Raw genomic sequence first — 19261 nt, 5'->3', positions numbered from 1 at the left:
ATAATCAATATTTAGTTTATAAAACGAAAGTACAAGAGACGGAGTAATTTTGGGTCATCTCAGAAAAAAATTCCACAAATCATTTTCGTCACCCTCTCAAAGTTCTATGGTTGGATCATATATTTATTCGCCTGAGACACGGACGCTAAGAGCGTATCACTTTCTTCACACGCAAATGGTTTACGGTGCTTGCAGGCAATGTCATGCCACCTCGGGCCGTCGCCGAAAAAGTTATTCAGGATCGCCAGGCACTCCTCTTCGGGACCTCCTTGAAGCTTCTCGCGGTTGTCGGGTTGTGGTCGTCCAAACCTAGAATAATAATTCGAACAGTCATGTGAAGTTATTTTTACATCAAACAAAAAAAGCAGCGTATAGTGCAATTCTAAGAGTTGGGGCAATTCTTTAGAACTATAACTTTCCCAAACTATAGTTTACTATACTATAAACTACTATTTACTATACTATAAACTATGGTTTATGTTAGAGTTATTAAATAACGGTTACGAGAACCCAAACATTCCGATGGACCGTTATTTTTTGTGACGGATAATTCTTTTAATAATTTTCGATACATCGAAAATTCGAGTAATTTATGCAGGAGTAATGAAAATTTTATTGGTTAATTGATAGAATTTTTATCACTTGAGATTGCTGCATCGTACGGAAACTAGTATTGAATAAATAACATCAATGCTTAATTAGAATACCAAGTTTCGAATCATCAATTCATAAAATAAATTACCACAAAGTATCAATTCTGTAATATATTTTTCGACATTTGCCTTTGCAAAGTACAGCGTAGATTTATTTTGGTTCAGGGCAAAGACCTTAAGCGCTTTAATAATTTCTTACTCTGAAGCTGATGAACAAAAAGTTTGGATTCTATTGAAATGCTCATAGTATTTATCTGATACCATTTTTTTTAAACTGAAGCATTTTCAAGTTGTAAAAATACAACATATAATTCAGATACTTTTTAGTAAACGCATAGTATTTTCACTACTTGATAGTGCTATAATGTGTCGAAACTAGCCTTGAATAAAAAAATACTATCGTGGAATGCAAAGTTTTTAACCATCACTATAAGTTGGAGTTATTCAAAGTAATCTTATCTATAATAATATTCTGAGCTCCACTCCAATACATATTTACTCTAAGGTTGATAATAATGGCGAGCGGTCGTTTTTGTGCGATTAAAAAAAGTAAAAATAATGAATAACTTTAAATCCACTTGGACTCGTAAACCAAGATCATCAATCAACGGGACTGTATTTTTTTTAACAATAAGGAACATGCAACAATTTGTTCTAGGTACTAGAATAAGAAGGAGCCTTCATCAAATGTACTCGCCGAAAATTTCGCGGTTGAATTATGTTTTTTAGCTAAGTTATGAGTCTTTGAAAATTAATCTTCATCGACTGATTGAAAACAAGACGTCATCGGAGCGTGACGTCACGGCACGGTATCCACTGATGACAGGATGAGGAAGTGAAGAGAAAATAAGCCTATTCAGGGGCTCAAATGCAAATATGGCGAAAATAATTGCTGTTTTAACGTCAATCAGCAGATTGTGAATATGTTGGGTCGCCAAGGCGTTATTGAAACAAATGAAGGGGATTGTTTGGTGAGATTTGGAAGCAATCACTATTTTTCAGAAAATCAGCCGCCATAAGGGAGTCGACCAAAAGTAAACTGTCGTATTGTGCTTTCTTAAATCCCTCCCATAAAGTCAACTTGTCCTTTGAGGAACTACTACAAAGCTCGTTGATGATTTTTACTTCGATATATTGCAATCAAGACTCTGCCCATCTACTCTCTTAGCGAAGTGAATGGTGTGCCGTGTGATGACGTCAGAAGTCGTTTCAGGTCACGTGACATCAATCCATATTATATCACTTTTAATAAGCGTTTAATGACGTTTGTGGAATACTAGGAGAGTTTTGGCTTATATATTTGGACTCGTGAGAAAATTGTCTATTCAGTGAGACTTACTAGCATGATGAACAAATTTCATGCAAGTTCCCCATTCACAGTGGAATGCAAAGTTTTTAACCATCACTATAAGATGGAGTTATTCAAAGTAATATTATCTATAGTAATATTCTGAGCTCCACCTGAGATATTCTAGAAAAGACCGAAGTCAATTTCTTACCCTCCACGGTCACTCCAATCAGTGTCAACTCTGTTGGTGGTGGGGGCCATCTTCTGCAAACTGCCTGTCCAGAACCATCCGAAAACGTTGACAGGTTTCAAATCAGGACGATCACAGCCGGAAAATGTACATTTGCGCCCGCTCGTCCACATGTATTTCTGGCGACCTTAGGAGCGAAAAATAGAAGTTTCAGATAAGCATTTTACAGAATTTTTTCCACTGCTAGATGAGGGGACATATGGTTATGACAAGACTGTGCATCGGCTCACAATTTTAGAGCATCGATGGCTGTTACAGCTGGCTGAAGGGAACACTTCCCCAATTACCACATCCCAAATAGGGGTAATTTGGAGTGGCCGACACGCTCTTCCGATTTGGCCCCTTGTGATTTTATTCTATGTTTTTTTTCTTTGAAATCCTGTGTTTATTAAAACCGTGCAGAGGCCCTTCAACCTTTGAAGTCCGAGACCCAAAAAGAAATTGCTAACATAACCCCTGCTGCGCCGACAAGAGTAATCACAAACGCCGAAAATCGGTTTACTCGGTATTTGGAGAATAGGGATAGACATTTCGCTAAAAGGTTTGAAGAATTGACTCCAAAATGTAATTTAAATTGAGGAAATTAGCCATTTTCGTAAATTTTACGCGGAAGTAATTTAGCTTTGAAAATTCCGCGTATATTCGTAAACATTCTGTCGATGTTGAAATACATAAAGATAAGACAGATGAAGCGGGTTGCGCAAGTATTAGTGAGCTAAGTAATGTTAAAATTGTAAAAAAAGGGAAGAGACTGGGAGTTCGATAAGGCTGAAATAATAGGCGAGGTTTATAGACCGGATTCAAAGAATTCGGTTGTATTCCTATGTGAAGAATCTTTTGTAGATACGCCATTCTGATCGCTTCAGCGAAAACCCACCTTAACTGATGTGTTATTATTGATAATGATTCTTTCGTAGTCAATTCAATGGTTCCCAGTAAGTTTTGAAAAACTTGTCTTGATTTCACCAAAGCCAAGAAGCAGTGTAATATCAGCTTATTTCTAACTTTATCTCTTTTTTTTTTTACCTTTCGAGTCTCGTAAAGTTCCAATTCCCGGAAAATCTTAGTCGCAGTCGTAGTTAGTAATTATGGTGCCAGGTTAAATTATCTTGCGCCATCTTATGTAAGTGGGGAAGTTATTTCAGTTGTACTTACTAGGAATAGCTGGGGGGATTGTAGAAAAGCTCTGCTGATAACTAATATTAGAAAAATCGAAAGGCTATCAAAATGGTTCCGCTTGAACTTTTACTTGAGCGAGACATTTTATTGTAGTATTCGCGAATGAATTTAATATCCGTGTTGATTGGTAGGAGCGCTTGCAAAATTTTACGATTTGACGATATTATGTCTATCGGAATGGCCACTGAAAGAATGAAAGGCTCAGACCCCTGACTTTTCCAAAAATTGACCAATGAATTTTCATCAAGAATTAATCTTGAGGAAGTGGAATGACTAAGTGCTGGACATGGTGGGTGAGGAGAGGCAGCTTCAAGATGAAGATACGGAGGAGACAAAATGTATGAATGGAGGGAGTACTTAGCGAGGAGGGGATGTTGAATACAATGTTAATGAGCAGAAATTCAGTGGCGCAGCGAGGGGGGGGGATTAACCCACACCCACCCCAGAGCTCAGAGAAATTTTTTAGTGGAATCCATCTTACGTAATTGGATTAATATAACTTGTAGAATAGTGTAAGGATTAATAAAATATTCCTCAGAAAGCCGTAAAACCCACAATTTTGAACCACTCATCTTAAAGTGTTCTATGGGAGGGACCTCGCACCTCCTGCTTACCCCGTCGGGTACTACATCCCCCTCAACTCCCAGTATTAGTTGCGTCTAAACCCCCCTCTCCCGTAGCCTTAATTTTTAGCTGCGCCCCTGAGCGCAGTTAAAAATTAAGTCTAATACCAATAAAAATTAATGGGGGTGCCCATACCGGGGGTCTTTATCCGGGAAATTCTATGAATAGTGAGTTTTAAAAATTTTGAAAGTATTTTAGAAGAGTCATACGATCAAAAGTTGAAACCTGTTAACTCAACTCTCGATAACTGGACACTCAGGAGAAAATCAACAAGACTGACACATTTTTTCCTCACCCCCATAAAAAAGTTTTGATGGGGCTCGGGCCCCCTCACGCCCTATGGAGTCGGCGCCACTGCCAATGAGCAGAATGTTAGGTAAACGAGGGAGGGGGAGGAAGAGAATAGAACTTCTAGACAGAATGTAGAAGGGGGGGTTAGACCTCATTGAGTATTGTAGAGGTAAAGTCCAAATTGACATTAGAGATATCGTCATCATATGCAGCACTACAGCCCGGTGTGAGCCTTGGCTTCCTCTATTTGAAGCCTCCACAATTATTTTCTTGCTTTATCCTTTTATCTTGTGGCTCCCATTGCTCTCAAATCATCCTCCACATCCTGAAGCCATCTCTTCCATGCACTACCTCATATTCTGACCCCTTCCGTTCGTCCCTACATGTCCTTTCCCTACATGTCCTTTCCCTACATGTCCCAGCCACGGACGGATCCAGTATTTCTTTCTAGGGGGGGGGGGGGGGGACATTAGCAAGGCCGTATTCAGGATTTATTTCTGGGGGGGCACAAGCAAGGCCGTATCCAGGAATTTTTTTCTGGGAGGGCTCAAGGATACCTCGTAATACGAAACAAACGCAATGACAATGGGACCAAATTGAAAATCTTGCATATTTTTTAAGGGTCGGGGGGGGGGGGGGGCACTTCCACCGTGCTCCCCCTAGATCCGCCTATGGTCCCAACCATGCCAGCAGAAGTGACATGGCAAATTTTATTTTTTATATTTGTTTCCGTCACCCCGAAAACATCACTATTTGTCATTTATATCGAGGGTATTCAACAATCAACATAGGAAAATCACAATAGGAACGAAAACCTAGGGCGGGTTCGCGGGGATACACTCCTAGGGCAGGGACTATAAGCGCGAGCTTTTCTCCTCTGCACCCAGAAGGGGAAGGACGGGAAGGAACAAGGAAGGAGGCGCCGCCGCGATGAGAGCCCGACGACGCCTCCTGGGAGGGGATAGGGAAGGATGGGAAGGGACGAGGAGTCCCGCACCGTCACAAGGCGGGCGGGCCCTACTATTAGCGAAACCAAGGATACGCAATCAATATTCTAACGACCTTAGAGGATCATTCTATGAGGAAGAAAGATCCAACGATAAAATCGTTAGATATAGGAAAATCACAAACAACCATGCCCTGGTTAGGGGTTAACCATCCAGGCAGGATTCGAACCCGCGACCTTTAGTGTGGCAGGAGAGAATTGTACCCCGCCGCCACCGAGGCCGGCAAATTTAATTATATCCTTCCCTTCCAGTATTTCATTTATCTCCATGTTCATTCTAATTCTCCTTGTAATTATCTCCTTTTCTTAATTGGGTCGTAGATCCTCCTAATGATCTTTCTTTCAAATTTTCTATCAGTTTCTTCATCCCGAATCGATAATGACCATGTCTCAGCTCCATAAGTTACAACTGATCTAATATGAGTTTATTAGGTTCTTCATCTTTCTATTCCTTGATAATTGAGATGATTTTAGGAGAGTTATGTTTGCAAAATATGCCTAATTACCTTTCATTACCCTATGGTCATTAAGCCTGACTCCTAGTCATTATTAAGCTTGACTTCTAGGTAGGTAAACTTCTAGACACCTTCAAAATCACTATTATCAATTAATATGTTTTGCAGGCATCGATTTCTTCTGAGAAGCTGGTATTTTCGGGAATTTTATTAATTAATGTTCAGCCCGAGTATGAGAGCAGAGACGGCTAGAAGTATTCGAATATTCTTCATGCGAACCTAACTTCACCGGAGGAATACTATAATGAGAATGAGCTGATTTGGATACTGATCAGGTTACCTGTCCGATCAGGATCAGACATAATCAAATTTTAATTGGGATTTAAATCAGATCACTCAAAAATCTAAATTTAATATCAGATTAGTTGGAATTATATCAGAATATTTAATTAATATTCTGATATATTTATAAAAAAATAGAAAAATATTTTTAAAATCATACCCATAGGACAGAATTCGTTGTTACCGAATTTTTATTTTGGAAATCTGTAGCTTTTGAAGCTTTTACGGTGAACTGGACAATCCCATAGTTTTTCTGTAGGTACAGGTATCTTGCGAGGAAAGGATTTTTGAAGGCGCATAGCTTGCTTCAGAAACTCGCGTATTGTGCGTACTTCATGCGCGCGTCTGATTACTTGCATTGGAATGAGTTTGCGCTGGTTTGTGAGGTAGCGCGTAATTTTATTTTGGAATGTGTCTAAGCGTTTGATATTAGTAGGGGATTATTCCTGCGTTTTGAGTTCAGTGATGCATGCATAGAAATCACTAGTGGTATTACCTTTGACGAGCCTGTCTTTGATGAACTTGTTTTCTCTCTTGGTCTCCAAGGAAACCAGTTCCATGCAACGTGCACGACAGAACTCCCTGGCCTCCGACCAGTCGAGCTCTAACTTCGCTGTCCCGGGCTCTTCCCACGAGAAGAAGTACCCGTGACTTCCTGGGTACATGTAGTCATGGATAGTCCCTGAAAAAGCAGGTGGAAAATGAAATTCAGGAAAATTTGTGACATTCATTCTAAATTAATAACTAATTGCGACATTAAATGTAATCTTAGTAATAACCTTAACCTCAATAATTTGAACTGATGAATTGGTCTGGATGTGATAATAATATGAAATTTCATCTTTCATTAAGTTCTCCTGAGCAAACTCTGGTAAAGTAATGGTTGGAGGAAAAAGTAACAAAAATAAATCAATTCGAGAACAGCATACGAGAAATTTTCCATGTGTTACTTATAGGCACCATTTATACGGACAACCTTGACCTACTGATTCCATGTATAAGGTATCTTTAAGTAGACTTCGGTCATTTAATACCAATTATCATGAGACTGATGATGACCTTCAATGTAAATATATATTACATTTCCTAGAGCCCTAGATCAGCACACCATAAAAATGCATACAACTGCGGTTCATATAACATAAATCAAATGGTTTTATTCATACTTAGTAAAGAGCCATATAGAATAAAATAAGTGAATAGATCGTAACTCCCGATTTCCGATCGCATATGTGGGTATGGAGCAAGGTCAGCATAGCATGATGCATATCCGACCGTTAATTGGAAGAGTAGTTCGTATCCTGGCCATGTGAAATGATTTATCTACTATTGATAAAAACACGTTTGAGTGATAAGAGCGATCGTTATAACGAAAACCTCGGTATTGTGACTCGTCTTATTTCTGTTTTTACAGGCACCAAATTGTATTACTAGTGTAATTTACTCGACAAGTTAAATGTACATACATTAATGATGAAGGAGTTTTACGCAGTGGAATTGCATACCATGTATATTATACTTTTGCAGTGTTACCAACTCCTAAAGAAATACTCCTATGATCAAGGTAAATTTTTTGTAGACTTTTACTATTTTTTAATGTTTATTATGTTATCCGGGGCTGAGACGAATCCAAAAAACCCAATCTCATTAAAATCGGTAGAGCCTTCATCTTGAGTTATAAATGGTGTAACTAACACGATTTTCGACTTTGTTAAAGGTTAAAACGTAATATTATCATTTGCACCTCTTAAACATCCATTAAAAATATCGAGTCTATGTCGTCACTCATAAAAGGGTACAATCATGTGATTCTTTCTATTTAGCCCCGAAGTTGGTACTCATTACATTCCGAAATGTTGTTAAAGAATATCGATTTTTTGAATCATCCAAACTGACAGCTTATACGCGACATTTTTTATTGGATTTATAAATGAAAAGGTCGGGTAGGAAGGTATTGTATTACGCCTCATAGAACGATAGTTGTGATTTTTCTGTCGAGCCTTATTGTAAAAAATAACCGTCGATTCAAGAAGTTGACCCCGAAAAAATCCCACGATACCTTGCTTTTTTATACTTCTTAGCTATTTCTGAACATTGAGTTATTTAGCAAAGGTTGAATAAATCGTCCCGCTAAAGTAAACCCTGCCAATATACAAAATAATGTTGCTATAGGACTGTGAAGAATTCTAAATCCTGAAAAAATTCTTTTTGCGGAGTTTTTTTGATGGATTATACACTCCTAAATTAAAACATTTTTCTAATTTGAAAAGACTGTATAAAAATCATAATAACTATGGATACATTTATTTCTCTTGACTGAGATTCAAGATCGGAATTCCTAGTCACCAATAAATTATGCCTATCTAGTAATTAATCCAACCGGAAATTGAGAGATCTGAGTTCGAATCCAGGGCAAGTAAAACTGTAGAATTCATTCTTTTGTACACATCTAACGTTGCACCTGTGCCATTAAATGTGTATATTCATTTCGAGTCATTTGATCATGCAATGATTCCGTTAGTACAATAGGACTCCTTATCACTATGATATAATTCATCATGATCATTTATCGATATGAATCGGACAACCTTACATTACTGATTCCACGTATCTTGTATGAGAACATTGAGTCAAAAGTGCTGCGCATCTAAGATAAATCTGTCCGCACAATTTTTCATACTCACTCGTGGCACATAGCAGGGGGTCGACGTCAAAGGGGATGGCTCTGTTGTTGTCGATGACCGAAGACAATGGCACTTCCCTGTCTGCCCTGGACGAGGCGGCTAGGCAGATGCCCGCGACCAACAACTCGGCCAGCATCGCGAGGGCGGCCGACACGAAGACAAACTCTGGCGGGAAAATGGGCAATCGCTCCCCAAAAGTGGCCACTTATGTAGCTTCCGCATCTCAACTGATAAAAGGAATACGAAACTCTCCAGCCAGGATAGCCTCTTGAGCGAGGAGACAAGGAAGCTCGTTAGCTGTAATGACCCGAGATATTCCGCCGAACATTAAGTCATGGTGGTGTCCTGCCGATCATTGTTTATGCTTGTTCAAACGATACCATTTTGGCTTCCACAGGCATTGCTTCGAGCGGCGTTGATATAAGGAGATATTTGAGCTGAACGAACTCCTAAAAACTCGGGAGGTAGAAAACCGAGACGCTTCCTAGAAAATTGTGAACTTCTGTGACGTTGCCAAGGGGAGCTCAAGGGTTAAGCCCTTTTATATATTGTAAATTTATGGAAATGACTGAATTTATATATTTTACGAAAGATTCCCCAATTCCGCACGAAAGTTTCCCATTGATCACCAATTTCCTTCTGTTGATCGTTAAAAAAATAATTTTTATCATAAATAAATTCGATTGATAAATTAGAAGCTCAATTCTGATGGAGATTAGATGTTTTTCAAGTAATTCTCTGCATCTAGAGGAGCAGTGGTGTAGCGAGAGGGTGTTTTGGGGGATGACCCCGCCTCCAGAGCTCAGAGAAGTTTTAAAATTTAATCCATTTTACTTAAAAAATATGGTTTGAGGCGTAGGTAACTTTGTGAAAGCGATTTATTACGAAAAATGAAAAAGAAGAAACAAAAGGAGAAACTTTGAAGAGGAAAAAGAAGAAACTTTATGTGAAAGCACAATGTCTATTCTTTTTCATTTTCCATTTTACTTAATTAGATTAATATTACTCATAGAATAGCGTAAGGGTTATTAAAATATCCCTTATAAAGGCGTAAAACTCACCATTTTGAACCATTTATCTCAAAAAATTTCTAGGGGAGAGCACCCGCACCTCCCTTATCCATACCCCCCAGGATAAGTTGCTCCTAAACCCCCCCTTAGCCATAATTCCTAGCTGCATGTATAGGAGTAATTGCGCATATCATTTTAGGCTATCATTTTGCGAGTAAACTTGATCACATATGTAGCATGCGCAACGAGGTAAAAATTGACTCCGTCTCGCCTCGTGTAAATCCTAAATCCCATCAATATTATACCTCATTTCCATGTATTGATGATTCCATATTTCAAAATTGGTCTCATGAATTTGCTAAAAGAATTTCGCAAGCTGTGCTTGGTTTTAAGGGAAAAACTCTCATTATAGATCCATGTGTCAAATTTTTGCAGTCATTTAGAAATCACATGCATATCCACATGCTGATTGAAGTTGTAGGATATGATGCTCCTTGGGACATTGGCTTAGTATTACCGAAGAATAAAAATGCAATTTAGGTGGCAATTTAACAACTAAATGATGACAGTGCAACATTAAAGTTACTACCATTAAAATAAAGAACAGCTATCAAAAAATGAACTTAAGTACACTAAGTCATGCTTACGTGAAAACATATATGCATGACATAACGAAAATTCTGCTCGCATGAAAGATAGTAATATTCAATAGGGTTATTACAAGCAAAACAACAAAATCCAAACCGTTTTCAAATAGTTTTTATATTGAAATATAAATTTATTCTTACAATTATGAAATAGACGCAAAACGGAATGATTTTTTGTATACATTAAATGTTAACACAATAAATTTTATTATATAATAATTTTCAATTTGGTGGTATTTGATCGGGTAACTTATGAGCTGCTTCTTAAATAGGTTCATATTTGTAGAGTTCATATTGTATTTTTCAACTTAAATGCCATTCCACATACCATAAGAAGAATATGTACACCGATCTACCATGCACAGTAATGCGGATGTGCGGTAGAGAATTTCTGGATTCCTTGTCGATATTTTTTGAGTCCATGTATTGAAATATCGAGATGCTCAAGGGTGGATAGCGACCAAAATGATAAACACTCCCAATTAAATCACTTTAATATAATTTTCAAAGCGCCGCTTTTACAAAATTGCTCTCAATGCCACAGCAATTGTAAAGTGCCCCAAAATTTTCCTTGAACCTCGTGTAGGCTTTCGTGATGTGATGAAGATTCAGCGGAGAGTTTTACTGGATATGTATACCATGTTTGTCTATCTTTGTAGGCAATACTTTCGCCGGAATTGCACAACTGACTGTGAAAACGCAAAAATAATTACCGGGCAGGAGAGACCCTCTCTAATTACCGTTCGGGAAGCGATAGAAATTGTGAATTTAACGCCAGGTGGGTTTTAGGAGCAACTACTATTGGGGGATATGGAATGCGGGAGGTGCGAGTGTGCCCTCTTCCAGAAAATTTTTAAGATAAATGGTTCAAAATGGTGAGTTTTACGGCTTTCTGAGGGATATTTTATTAATAATAACACTATGCTTTGAGTTGCATTTATCAATTTATGTAAAACGAGCGTGCTGCGCCCGCTCCCAGCGGGATTCCCCCGCTCTTTTCAATGCAGGTCCACAGAGGGAAAGGCGCGTTTCTAATTTTAAAATGTAGAAAAAAAGACAGGGTGTTATGTACAAATATAATTGGAATGTTCGTGTACAAATGAGGTCATAGGACCTCTTTAAACACAACTTTGGAAGTAATTACACTATCCTTTGTTAAACGCACATGATGACTCATACTTACGTATCAACAGGAGACTTGAATGTGGAATCAGCCGCATTTTGATAAAAGTTATTTAAAGAATGTGAGATAATGTTGCAAATGAACAAAGTATCAGTTTGTGCGCCGTTAACGTCAGGAATATTTACCAGTTTTTGTTTTTTTGTTTTTTTTTTAAATTATTTAAAAACCATTTTTAGAAACAATAGCAATATTTAGGAAGTAAGATATGCCGTCGCATGTTCTCTGATAAATTCTGTTCATTTTGGTACCTCATGTGTAGAGTTTGATTGCGTATTAGTTGAGAAAAGGTATCTATACAGTAGAAATAATATAGAAGATGGATGATATTTTAAAATTTCTCTGAGTTCTGGGGGGAGGGTTGTCCCCCAAAACCCCCCTCGCTGAGCCACTGATCCAACTAATGGAAAAGATTACTCAAACTAACTCGGGATAAAATGAAAGTGCCAGGGAAAATGGACCAATGAGAGATCTCCTGTCTCCTATGTGGACCAATGAGGAGACGCCTCACTCCAACGGATGTGTATCAAAGAAGACGGTCATTACCACCTCTCCGCACTTCATCGACCTGAAGAAGCTAGCTGCAATGCCGGCGAAACCGTTGTCTACAAATATGGACACAAACGGTGCATACACTGCAAACTTCTTTGCTTTAATTTCTTGACCTTATTTGCTTGAATTGTGATTGAAGATTCTAGCAGAAGCCAACAATAAATAGGCCAAGGCCCTTCATGAGCTGCAGTGCCGAAGATGAGGATGATGAATTCATAGAATATAAAACAGTTATTCCTCGTCCTATTTTCTTCCCACAAGTTCAGTTTAACCTAATATCTTGGGCAGGTTGACATACACCATTTGATTTCGCAGGAGCATTTTTATCGCGAGAAGCAACGCCGTTTTATCATGAAACATCATTAAAACCTATCGCAAATCTAATAATGACAGAGTACATGTCGGAATAAGAATCTACGAACAGTCGAAAATTCTGCGCAGCTGTCTTCAAGAATATTAAAATCGCCGCGGTTCCGGGTCGATCTCACTCGTGGAATTGAAAAGAAAAGGCCATTTCAGCTGCAGGTGGGTCAAAATCTTTTTTTTATAGTCCCCTTCCACCACTATACACTCGACGTAATTTATTAAATTTCACCATTTTAGGCATTAAGGATCATGCAAAAATCAATAGATACACAATCAATAAGTTTTCAAGTAGTCTAGAGCAGTGGCGCAGCGAGGAGGGGGGTTTGGGGGATAAACCCCCCCCCCCCCAGAGCTTAAACAATTTTTTAAGTTTAATCTATTTTATTTATTTAGATTAACATTACTTATAGAATAGAGTAATGATTAATAAAATATCCCTCAGAAAGCTGTAACACTCACCATTTTTAACCATTTATCTTAATTTTTTTCCGGCGGAGGGCCCTCGCACCTCCCGCTTACCCTGGCAGGTATGGCATACCCCCAGACACCCCAGTATTAGTTGCGCCTGAGACCCCCCTGAGCCTTAATTCCTAGCTGCGCCCCTGGTCTAGAGTTAAGTGTCTCATCTTGATGATAACATAAGGACAGCAATGCTAATATAAATGGATAATTTGGTATGTTTATTTTTTACTGGAGTACATAATTTACAGAATCGTTCATTGATTGTCTGGGATTGCTTGCATAGTTCAACTTTGATCGTGCTGATTCATATTCTCAATAAATATTTCTGCACAAGTTCCTGTACAACACTGCTAAATTTTTTATTGGGACATTCCACTTCACAGTAGTTTTTTCTGACGAAACAACACATCTATCTTCCATAATTGGGTCATTGATATTCCCCTTAAGTTCATAACCCAATCCCCATTCTCCAACCATCGCGTCACTATCAAATACCTAGTCATCATTATCCAATTCCCTCCACATCCATGTCCCTCCCCTATCCATTTCCTTTCTTTCTTCCTCATACTATAACTTTATGCGTCTTCCTCTTTTCCTTCTGCCTTCCGATATCTATTTAAGAACATCTTGCATGATATGTGACGCGATCAGCAGAAGTTATTAAGTTAAGTCCGTGTGACACTTTCCAATTTATTGGCCAATAAATCGCGCAATATTGTTTAAAATATTGGGCGTAACGTACCGTTTGACACGTATCAATATTTACACCAATATTGGTCATAATAGTGTTCTAATGTCCCGCTAGAGAACGCCATTGTATTTTGATGAATTTATGTTGTATTAAGCATTCGTATGATTTGTACACTTCAATAGTAAAATAACTTCTTTCGCCCACATTTTATAAATTCAAGCGAATTCTCGCAACAAAACCAATGTTTTATAGCCAAACCGGACGTTTTGCAAAGAGCTTCTTGTTTTGGCCAATAGGAGTCACCAAAACTGGCTTCTGATTGGAGATTGGCCGCGAGAAAATAGAACCTGTTCTAAATTCTAAATTGGGTGAGAAGTTGTGTCCAATATTTTGAAAAGGATATTGGACTAGAAATTGGTGTGTGTCAGTTGGGCCACCATCCAATATCCAATGGATTGGCAAATAACTTGGGTAGTGTCATACGGGCTTTAGTTAAATAAGACTAAAACATTCACGGATTTTTTTCTGGCATGACACCTTTTGTTTTTTCAAAAAAATGAAGCAGCAGCGGAACGCGTCGTGCAAAAATAAATTCAGAGGAAATATTGCAATGTATTATTTAACTAACATTTGAGAACAGCTGTCGGAATTCTTCTTTTTCCTTTGCAAGAGTCTAAACCATTGCTGTCTTCTTCTATCTTCGAGATTCTCGAACACATCCTTTTTTCATTCATAATTTTTCTCTTTTCTACATTCCTTACTCATTCTATTCTTCGCCAAAAGTCCATTTCTGAAGATCTAAATTTGTATTTCTCTCTATACTTTATTTTATAAATTACTTCAATTAGAAAATAAATCCCAACCCGTCACTTTAAACTTTCTTATATTCAACAATAACCTCAACTTCTTTTCTGTGATTACTTACCAAGAAAAAGGATATGTATTTTAGATATTTTTTGAAACAAATGAGGGATGATACTGCTTTGCGCGCATTGCATTATTTGCTTATGTTAAGTTGCTCCAACATTATCGACCATTTTTCTGTTCCACAACGCATTATGATTTCTACCTTAGCTAAATATATCTTTTTACGTGATGTAGGATCAAAGGCTCACCCAGCGAATGGTTCGGGTTAATTCTTCTCGGTTGTCCAACCGGGTTAAATCTCGCATTTTAGATACCGACATTCGTCGGTAGATTTTCTCCTATTACTGCATAGCTACGAGAGGTAAGAAATAATAAAACGCTCAGGGTGTAGGGCATCGGAGTTGGTTGGGTCATTCATTCTAGGAAGTGTGAGCCCCACGGGGCCACAGCGTTCGCCTTCAATGAGGCCTTCTTCCTCTTGCTGGGGTCCCCCAGGGCCGCCAGTCGCCCCCACAGGCCCACCGTGAAGAAATACAGCAGTTCCACGATGCTAATGGCGCTTCCGCCCAGGCAAAGGCCGAAGATCCCGCCAATGGCAGCTAATGACCAGCGCCACACCGGCCGAAAAGATAAAAAAGAAAGAGACATTTCCGTGGCGTTAAAAGATAGTCTCCTTCAGTCAATGGCGTCAATCTCTTGTCAGAGCTTGGTCACGACTTCCGATAGTTAGTGTTTTGATAAAGTATTTTAAAAACGTAATCGGTCTCAATTAAAATAACAATGTCAAAATTGTAATCAATTACAATTGAGGGGGTGAGAAGCCAAGGGATACAAGTGATTTTTTTCTAAACAGAGTTTGGTACAGTTAATTGTTAAAAGAAATACACAAAAACATGGTTGCCAAGGGATGCGAGTGATCTCTGTTGTGTACTGACATCGAGTGGAATATATGCACTGCCACATATGAATAAATGCACTGCCAAATATCACGTTGATCTCGTTTGTTTTGTTTACCTGATTCCTGTACTTGATTCTGTAAAGAAATCACTTGTACCTCTTGGCTTATCACCCACTCAATTATAAGTCACTCATTGAAAAATTAATTGGTAGGATTAAAATTACTATTACTTTTGATTCTCCTGAATCCTTTAGGGAACATTTTGAAAATAAATTTGCAATGTATTTCACCACAACCCAAACATGGTAAAAAAATGATTTGTAAACTTAATTTCAGTAAAATAAAAGCCCTTCAAACGAAGGCCTTTAATTACGCAACAGAACCGCAGATCTTTAGATTCATATGACGATTAACAGGGATGATCAAAGTATTGAAAAAAATGTAACGGGGCTAATTTAAAATTAAACTGTCAAATTTGCAATTGATCAAATCTAAAAAATTACTCTTTGAAAAATTAATCAGGAGTTGTAAATGAATTTTTTAATTTGTTCCTGTAGATTATGTGATCGCTGTCAATATTTTTTCAAATAGGGTGAACTATTATTCTGTGATATGATGTCACATGAAAAAATTGGAGGAAAAGAGGCGAGGAAAGCCAGTGAAGTAGATCTAGGAATACAGGCAGAAGAGGTTTGAAAAGTATAATGGACAAAAATTAAGATGCCTGAACAAGCATGATAATATGAGTACAGATGAACCTGACTCTGATACCAAGAATGTTGAAGAGGAGGTTGTTGAAATTTTCATAAAAGAAGAAATAATGTGTGTGGATGAAGATAATATGTGAGAAGAGACTTTCCATGCGAATATGAGCACTGAATGTTTCTCAAGATTTCACTCGGGTTAAAAACTACATCGTCGCCAACGTTTCAAAGGGCTACATCCTTGCTCATCGTCTTCAGGGCAGTCCGATGTAGGTATAGAACAACCGGGCTTATATACGTTTGCCCAGGGGTCAAGCCGGATGTGATTACTGGATGCGTCTTGTAATAGGGTATCATGATTAGCTGAGGAACCCTTGGTCTTGGTTACAACTTTTTCTTTTTGTCAGTCGAATTTCAATTCGATACCTCCACTGCACAAACGCTCACCAATCGCTCACCGAATCAAATCCGCTCATCTAGCCCAACGGTACGAATCCGCTCAGCTGGAAGTAGCCGGAGCATATTAACGCTCATGCCCAATTCTCCAAGCTTCGGAGGTGAGCGTTTGTGCTCCGGCTACTGGGCTACCAGATGAGCGGATTTGACTCGGTGGGCGATTGGTGAGCGTTGGTGCAATGGAGGTATAGAATTGCTCCTTTAACCAAACTGTCCCAATAGCCTTGGGCGTCACAGAGCACCTTCTTGTCTTCCCATTTGAAGTGGCGAATACAGAAAAAACTCAAGAGGGGGGGGGGGCGCAAAAGATACCTTCAGTTACCTTTAATTTTGTCGTATTTAAATATAACCAAGTCAAATGCAAGTTTAAGAAGTTTTTAATGAAAGTGATTATGTAAAAAATACAATACAATGCCATTTTATGATATAAAAAAGTTACAATTGTGAGCACATTGACTTTCCATGCGAATATGAGCACTGAATGTATCTCGGGATTTGGAATTGTTTTGAATTATTTCTATTTCTCTGAGGATTTGGGGGGGATCTATCCCCCTGAACCCCCCCATAGTTACGCCACTGAATCAGAGAACTATTCAAAGTGCTGGTTTGCAAAAATAGACCAGCATTTTCCATAGAGAACGTTAAGGTAGATATTATCGGTAGGCATTGAGTGCCAATACGGCTTTTACCAAGAACCTGAGAAATGCTTTTTTTGTGGTAGAAACCTTTTACACCGAGAACTTCAGCCTTAAGATAAAAGTGGTGAAACCTTCTGGGCCAATATTTTAAAGAGAATTCTTTTAATCCATGTAACCAATCCTCATTCTTACAAAACATTATTTTTATGACGCATTATTGTGTTTGAATTTTGTTTACATGGAAATGTCTGGGAGAAACTATTGACCCGTAACAAAGCCACGTGCCGTTGGCATGTGATAACCTTGTAGATATAATGGAGAAATAGGTCAGATTTGCACTTCGTAGGGAGCATAGGACTTGTCTTTGATGGCATAAATCAATTACCAACGTCTGCTGATGAGTAGATTTGCCAAGCAAACGTAGTAAACAAATAGGTCGATATGTAGGTGGTCGTTGACAGCAGCAGAGAAGTCAAGAGTGGAAGTATTCGAAATGTGGTACTACCGAAGAATGATGAAGATAAGACGAATCCAGAGGAATGGAGAAGCGCTAATAAGATTGGGAGAAAGTAGAAAACTTCGAAAAACCTTGAGGAGAGGACTGGACAACTGACTTGGCCACATTATAAGGCATGATGGCCTAATGAGAACAACAGGAGGACAGGTGGAAGGGAAGAAAGGCTAAGGAAAGCTATAAATGAGTTACATAAGACATAAACTCAAAGATGTAAAAGAGAAGAAAGACGTCGCTGTGAAAATACCAGCAAATAGGAGCGGAAAGGAAAGCTATGTCAAACCAATCTAACGATTGCCGACTTCTGATGATGGAGTTTTTTTTGGCATTGTTTTCCCTTCAAGGGTCGTAGATAGTGTACATCTTTCTACAGATATTCTTTTTCAATTACTTTTCTTAAAAAAATAACTAAAAAATTTTTCTAAACATTAGCTCAGCAATTTTTTTAAACTTAACTTAAAACTTATTTGTCCACAGTTATTATACTGTAGTTAGGAATAAAATTTATTTCTATTATTTTATTTAAGAAATGTGCTGCAGAGACTTTTATGAAGCATAATTGAGTATACAAACACACGGGCGGATTGAGGATTTTATTCATATGAAAATGTCTCGGCGAAAATAGTGCTGCGTTAGAAAGCCATGTGTCATTGGCAATTGAAAACCCTCCAGATGTCATGGAGAAACAGGCGAGAATCGCGATTGGTAGGGATCATAGGGCTTGTCTTCGATGGGATGAATCAAACACCAGTGTTTGCTAATAAGTAAATTTATCCGGCAAACCTAATTGACATATAAATTAATTTTTATTTCGAGTAAGATGAAGTAATTTTTATTTCTCGTTCTGTTATGTTTTCTGCGTCAACCCGTCGATTTTTTTAAATTTTGCGTAGAGCATTGTGAAACGACTGAAAATTGTGTTTGTGACGGAGAGCTGTGTCAAACCAATCTAATGATTACTGACTTATGATCTTGACGGCGATGGAACGAAATTACGGAAACTAGTATGAAAACTCAATGGAGGGCACAATGGGAATTTAAAAGGAAGCAAAATTTTTCTTGATTGCTTAAAAAAAAAGCAAATCTATTCTCACAGCCGATCTATTTGTTTGCCTTGAAAAATTCCACAGGCAGTGATCAAAGAGAATTTTCGTACAGCAGAATACAGCTATTTCACCATGATATTTACTGCTATTGTAATTATAAGACGAGGAAAAATAAGAAATGAGGATTGGAAAGCGAAATAGGCAACGTTGCTTCTTGTCAGTGGTGTTGTACAACCTTCACATAGAAAAATTAATAGAAACGGCTCTAATGAAGGAAAGAAGGATAAAGGTTTGCAGGAGAAAGAATAAGAAGTATTAAAAATGCTGGCGATAAAACAATTTTCGGAGAGACTACAGGAATTTAGTAAATGCCAGGTGGAACTTTATAAAAGAATTTCCTTTTTATTTGTCAACGGCCAGTGTCATACCATCCCCCGCCCTTTGAGGCGGCTTGCAGG

General features: G+C 38.3%; 2 protein-coding genes across 2 annotated transcripts in view; both read right to left on the bottom strand.

The window, feature by feature from the left end:
- Positions 1-9068, bottom strand: LOC124160403. Its single transcript, XM_046536238.1, has 4 exons — positions 8773-9068; positions 6585-6770; positions 2153-2318; positions 1-309 (listed from the first exon to the last, which is right to left on the bottom strand). Exons 1-4 carry the CDS (start codon positions 8906-8908, stop codon positions 105-107), a joined length of 693 nt encoding a protein of 230 aa, XP_046392194.1. The 5' UTR covers positions 8909-9068; the 3' UTR covers positions 1-104.
- A 4694-nt stretch (positions 9069-13762) lies between these two features.
- The window catches only part of LOC124160346 (sodium channel protein Nach-like), a 31275-nt gene continuing 25776 nt past the window's right edge, over positions 13763-19261 (bottom strand). Inside the window, exon 10 of the mRNA XM_046536188.1 lies at positions 13763-15146. Within this exon, the coding sequence (XP_046392144.1) occupies positions 14962-15146 (185 nt within the window). The 3' untranslated portion in view covers positions 13763-14961. The remainder of the gene's footprint in view (positions 15147-19261) is intronic.

This window comes from Ischnura elegans, chromosome 6 (assembly GCF_921293095.1).
Source record: "Ischnura elegans chromosome 6, ioIscEleg1.1, whole genome shotgun sequence".
Taxonomy (NCBI): Eukaryota; Metazoa; Arthropoda; class Insecta; order Odonata; family Coenagrionidae; genus Ischnura; species Ischnura elegans.
The sequence above is the reverse complement of the archived record's forward strand: the minus strand, read 5'-3'. Positions and strand labels throughout refer to the sequence as shown.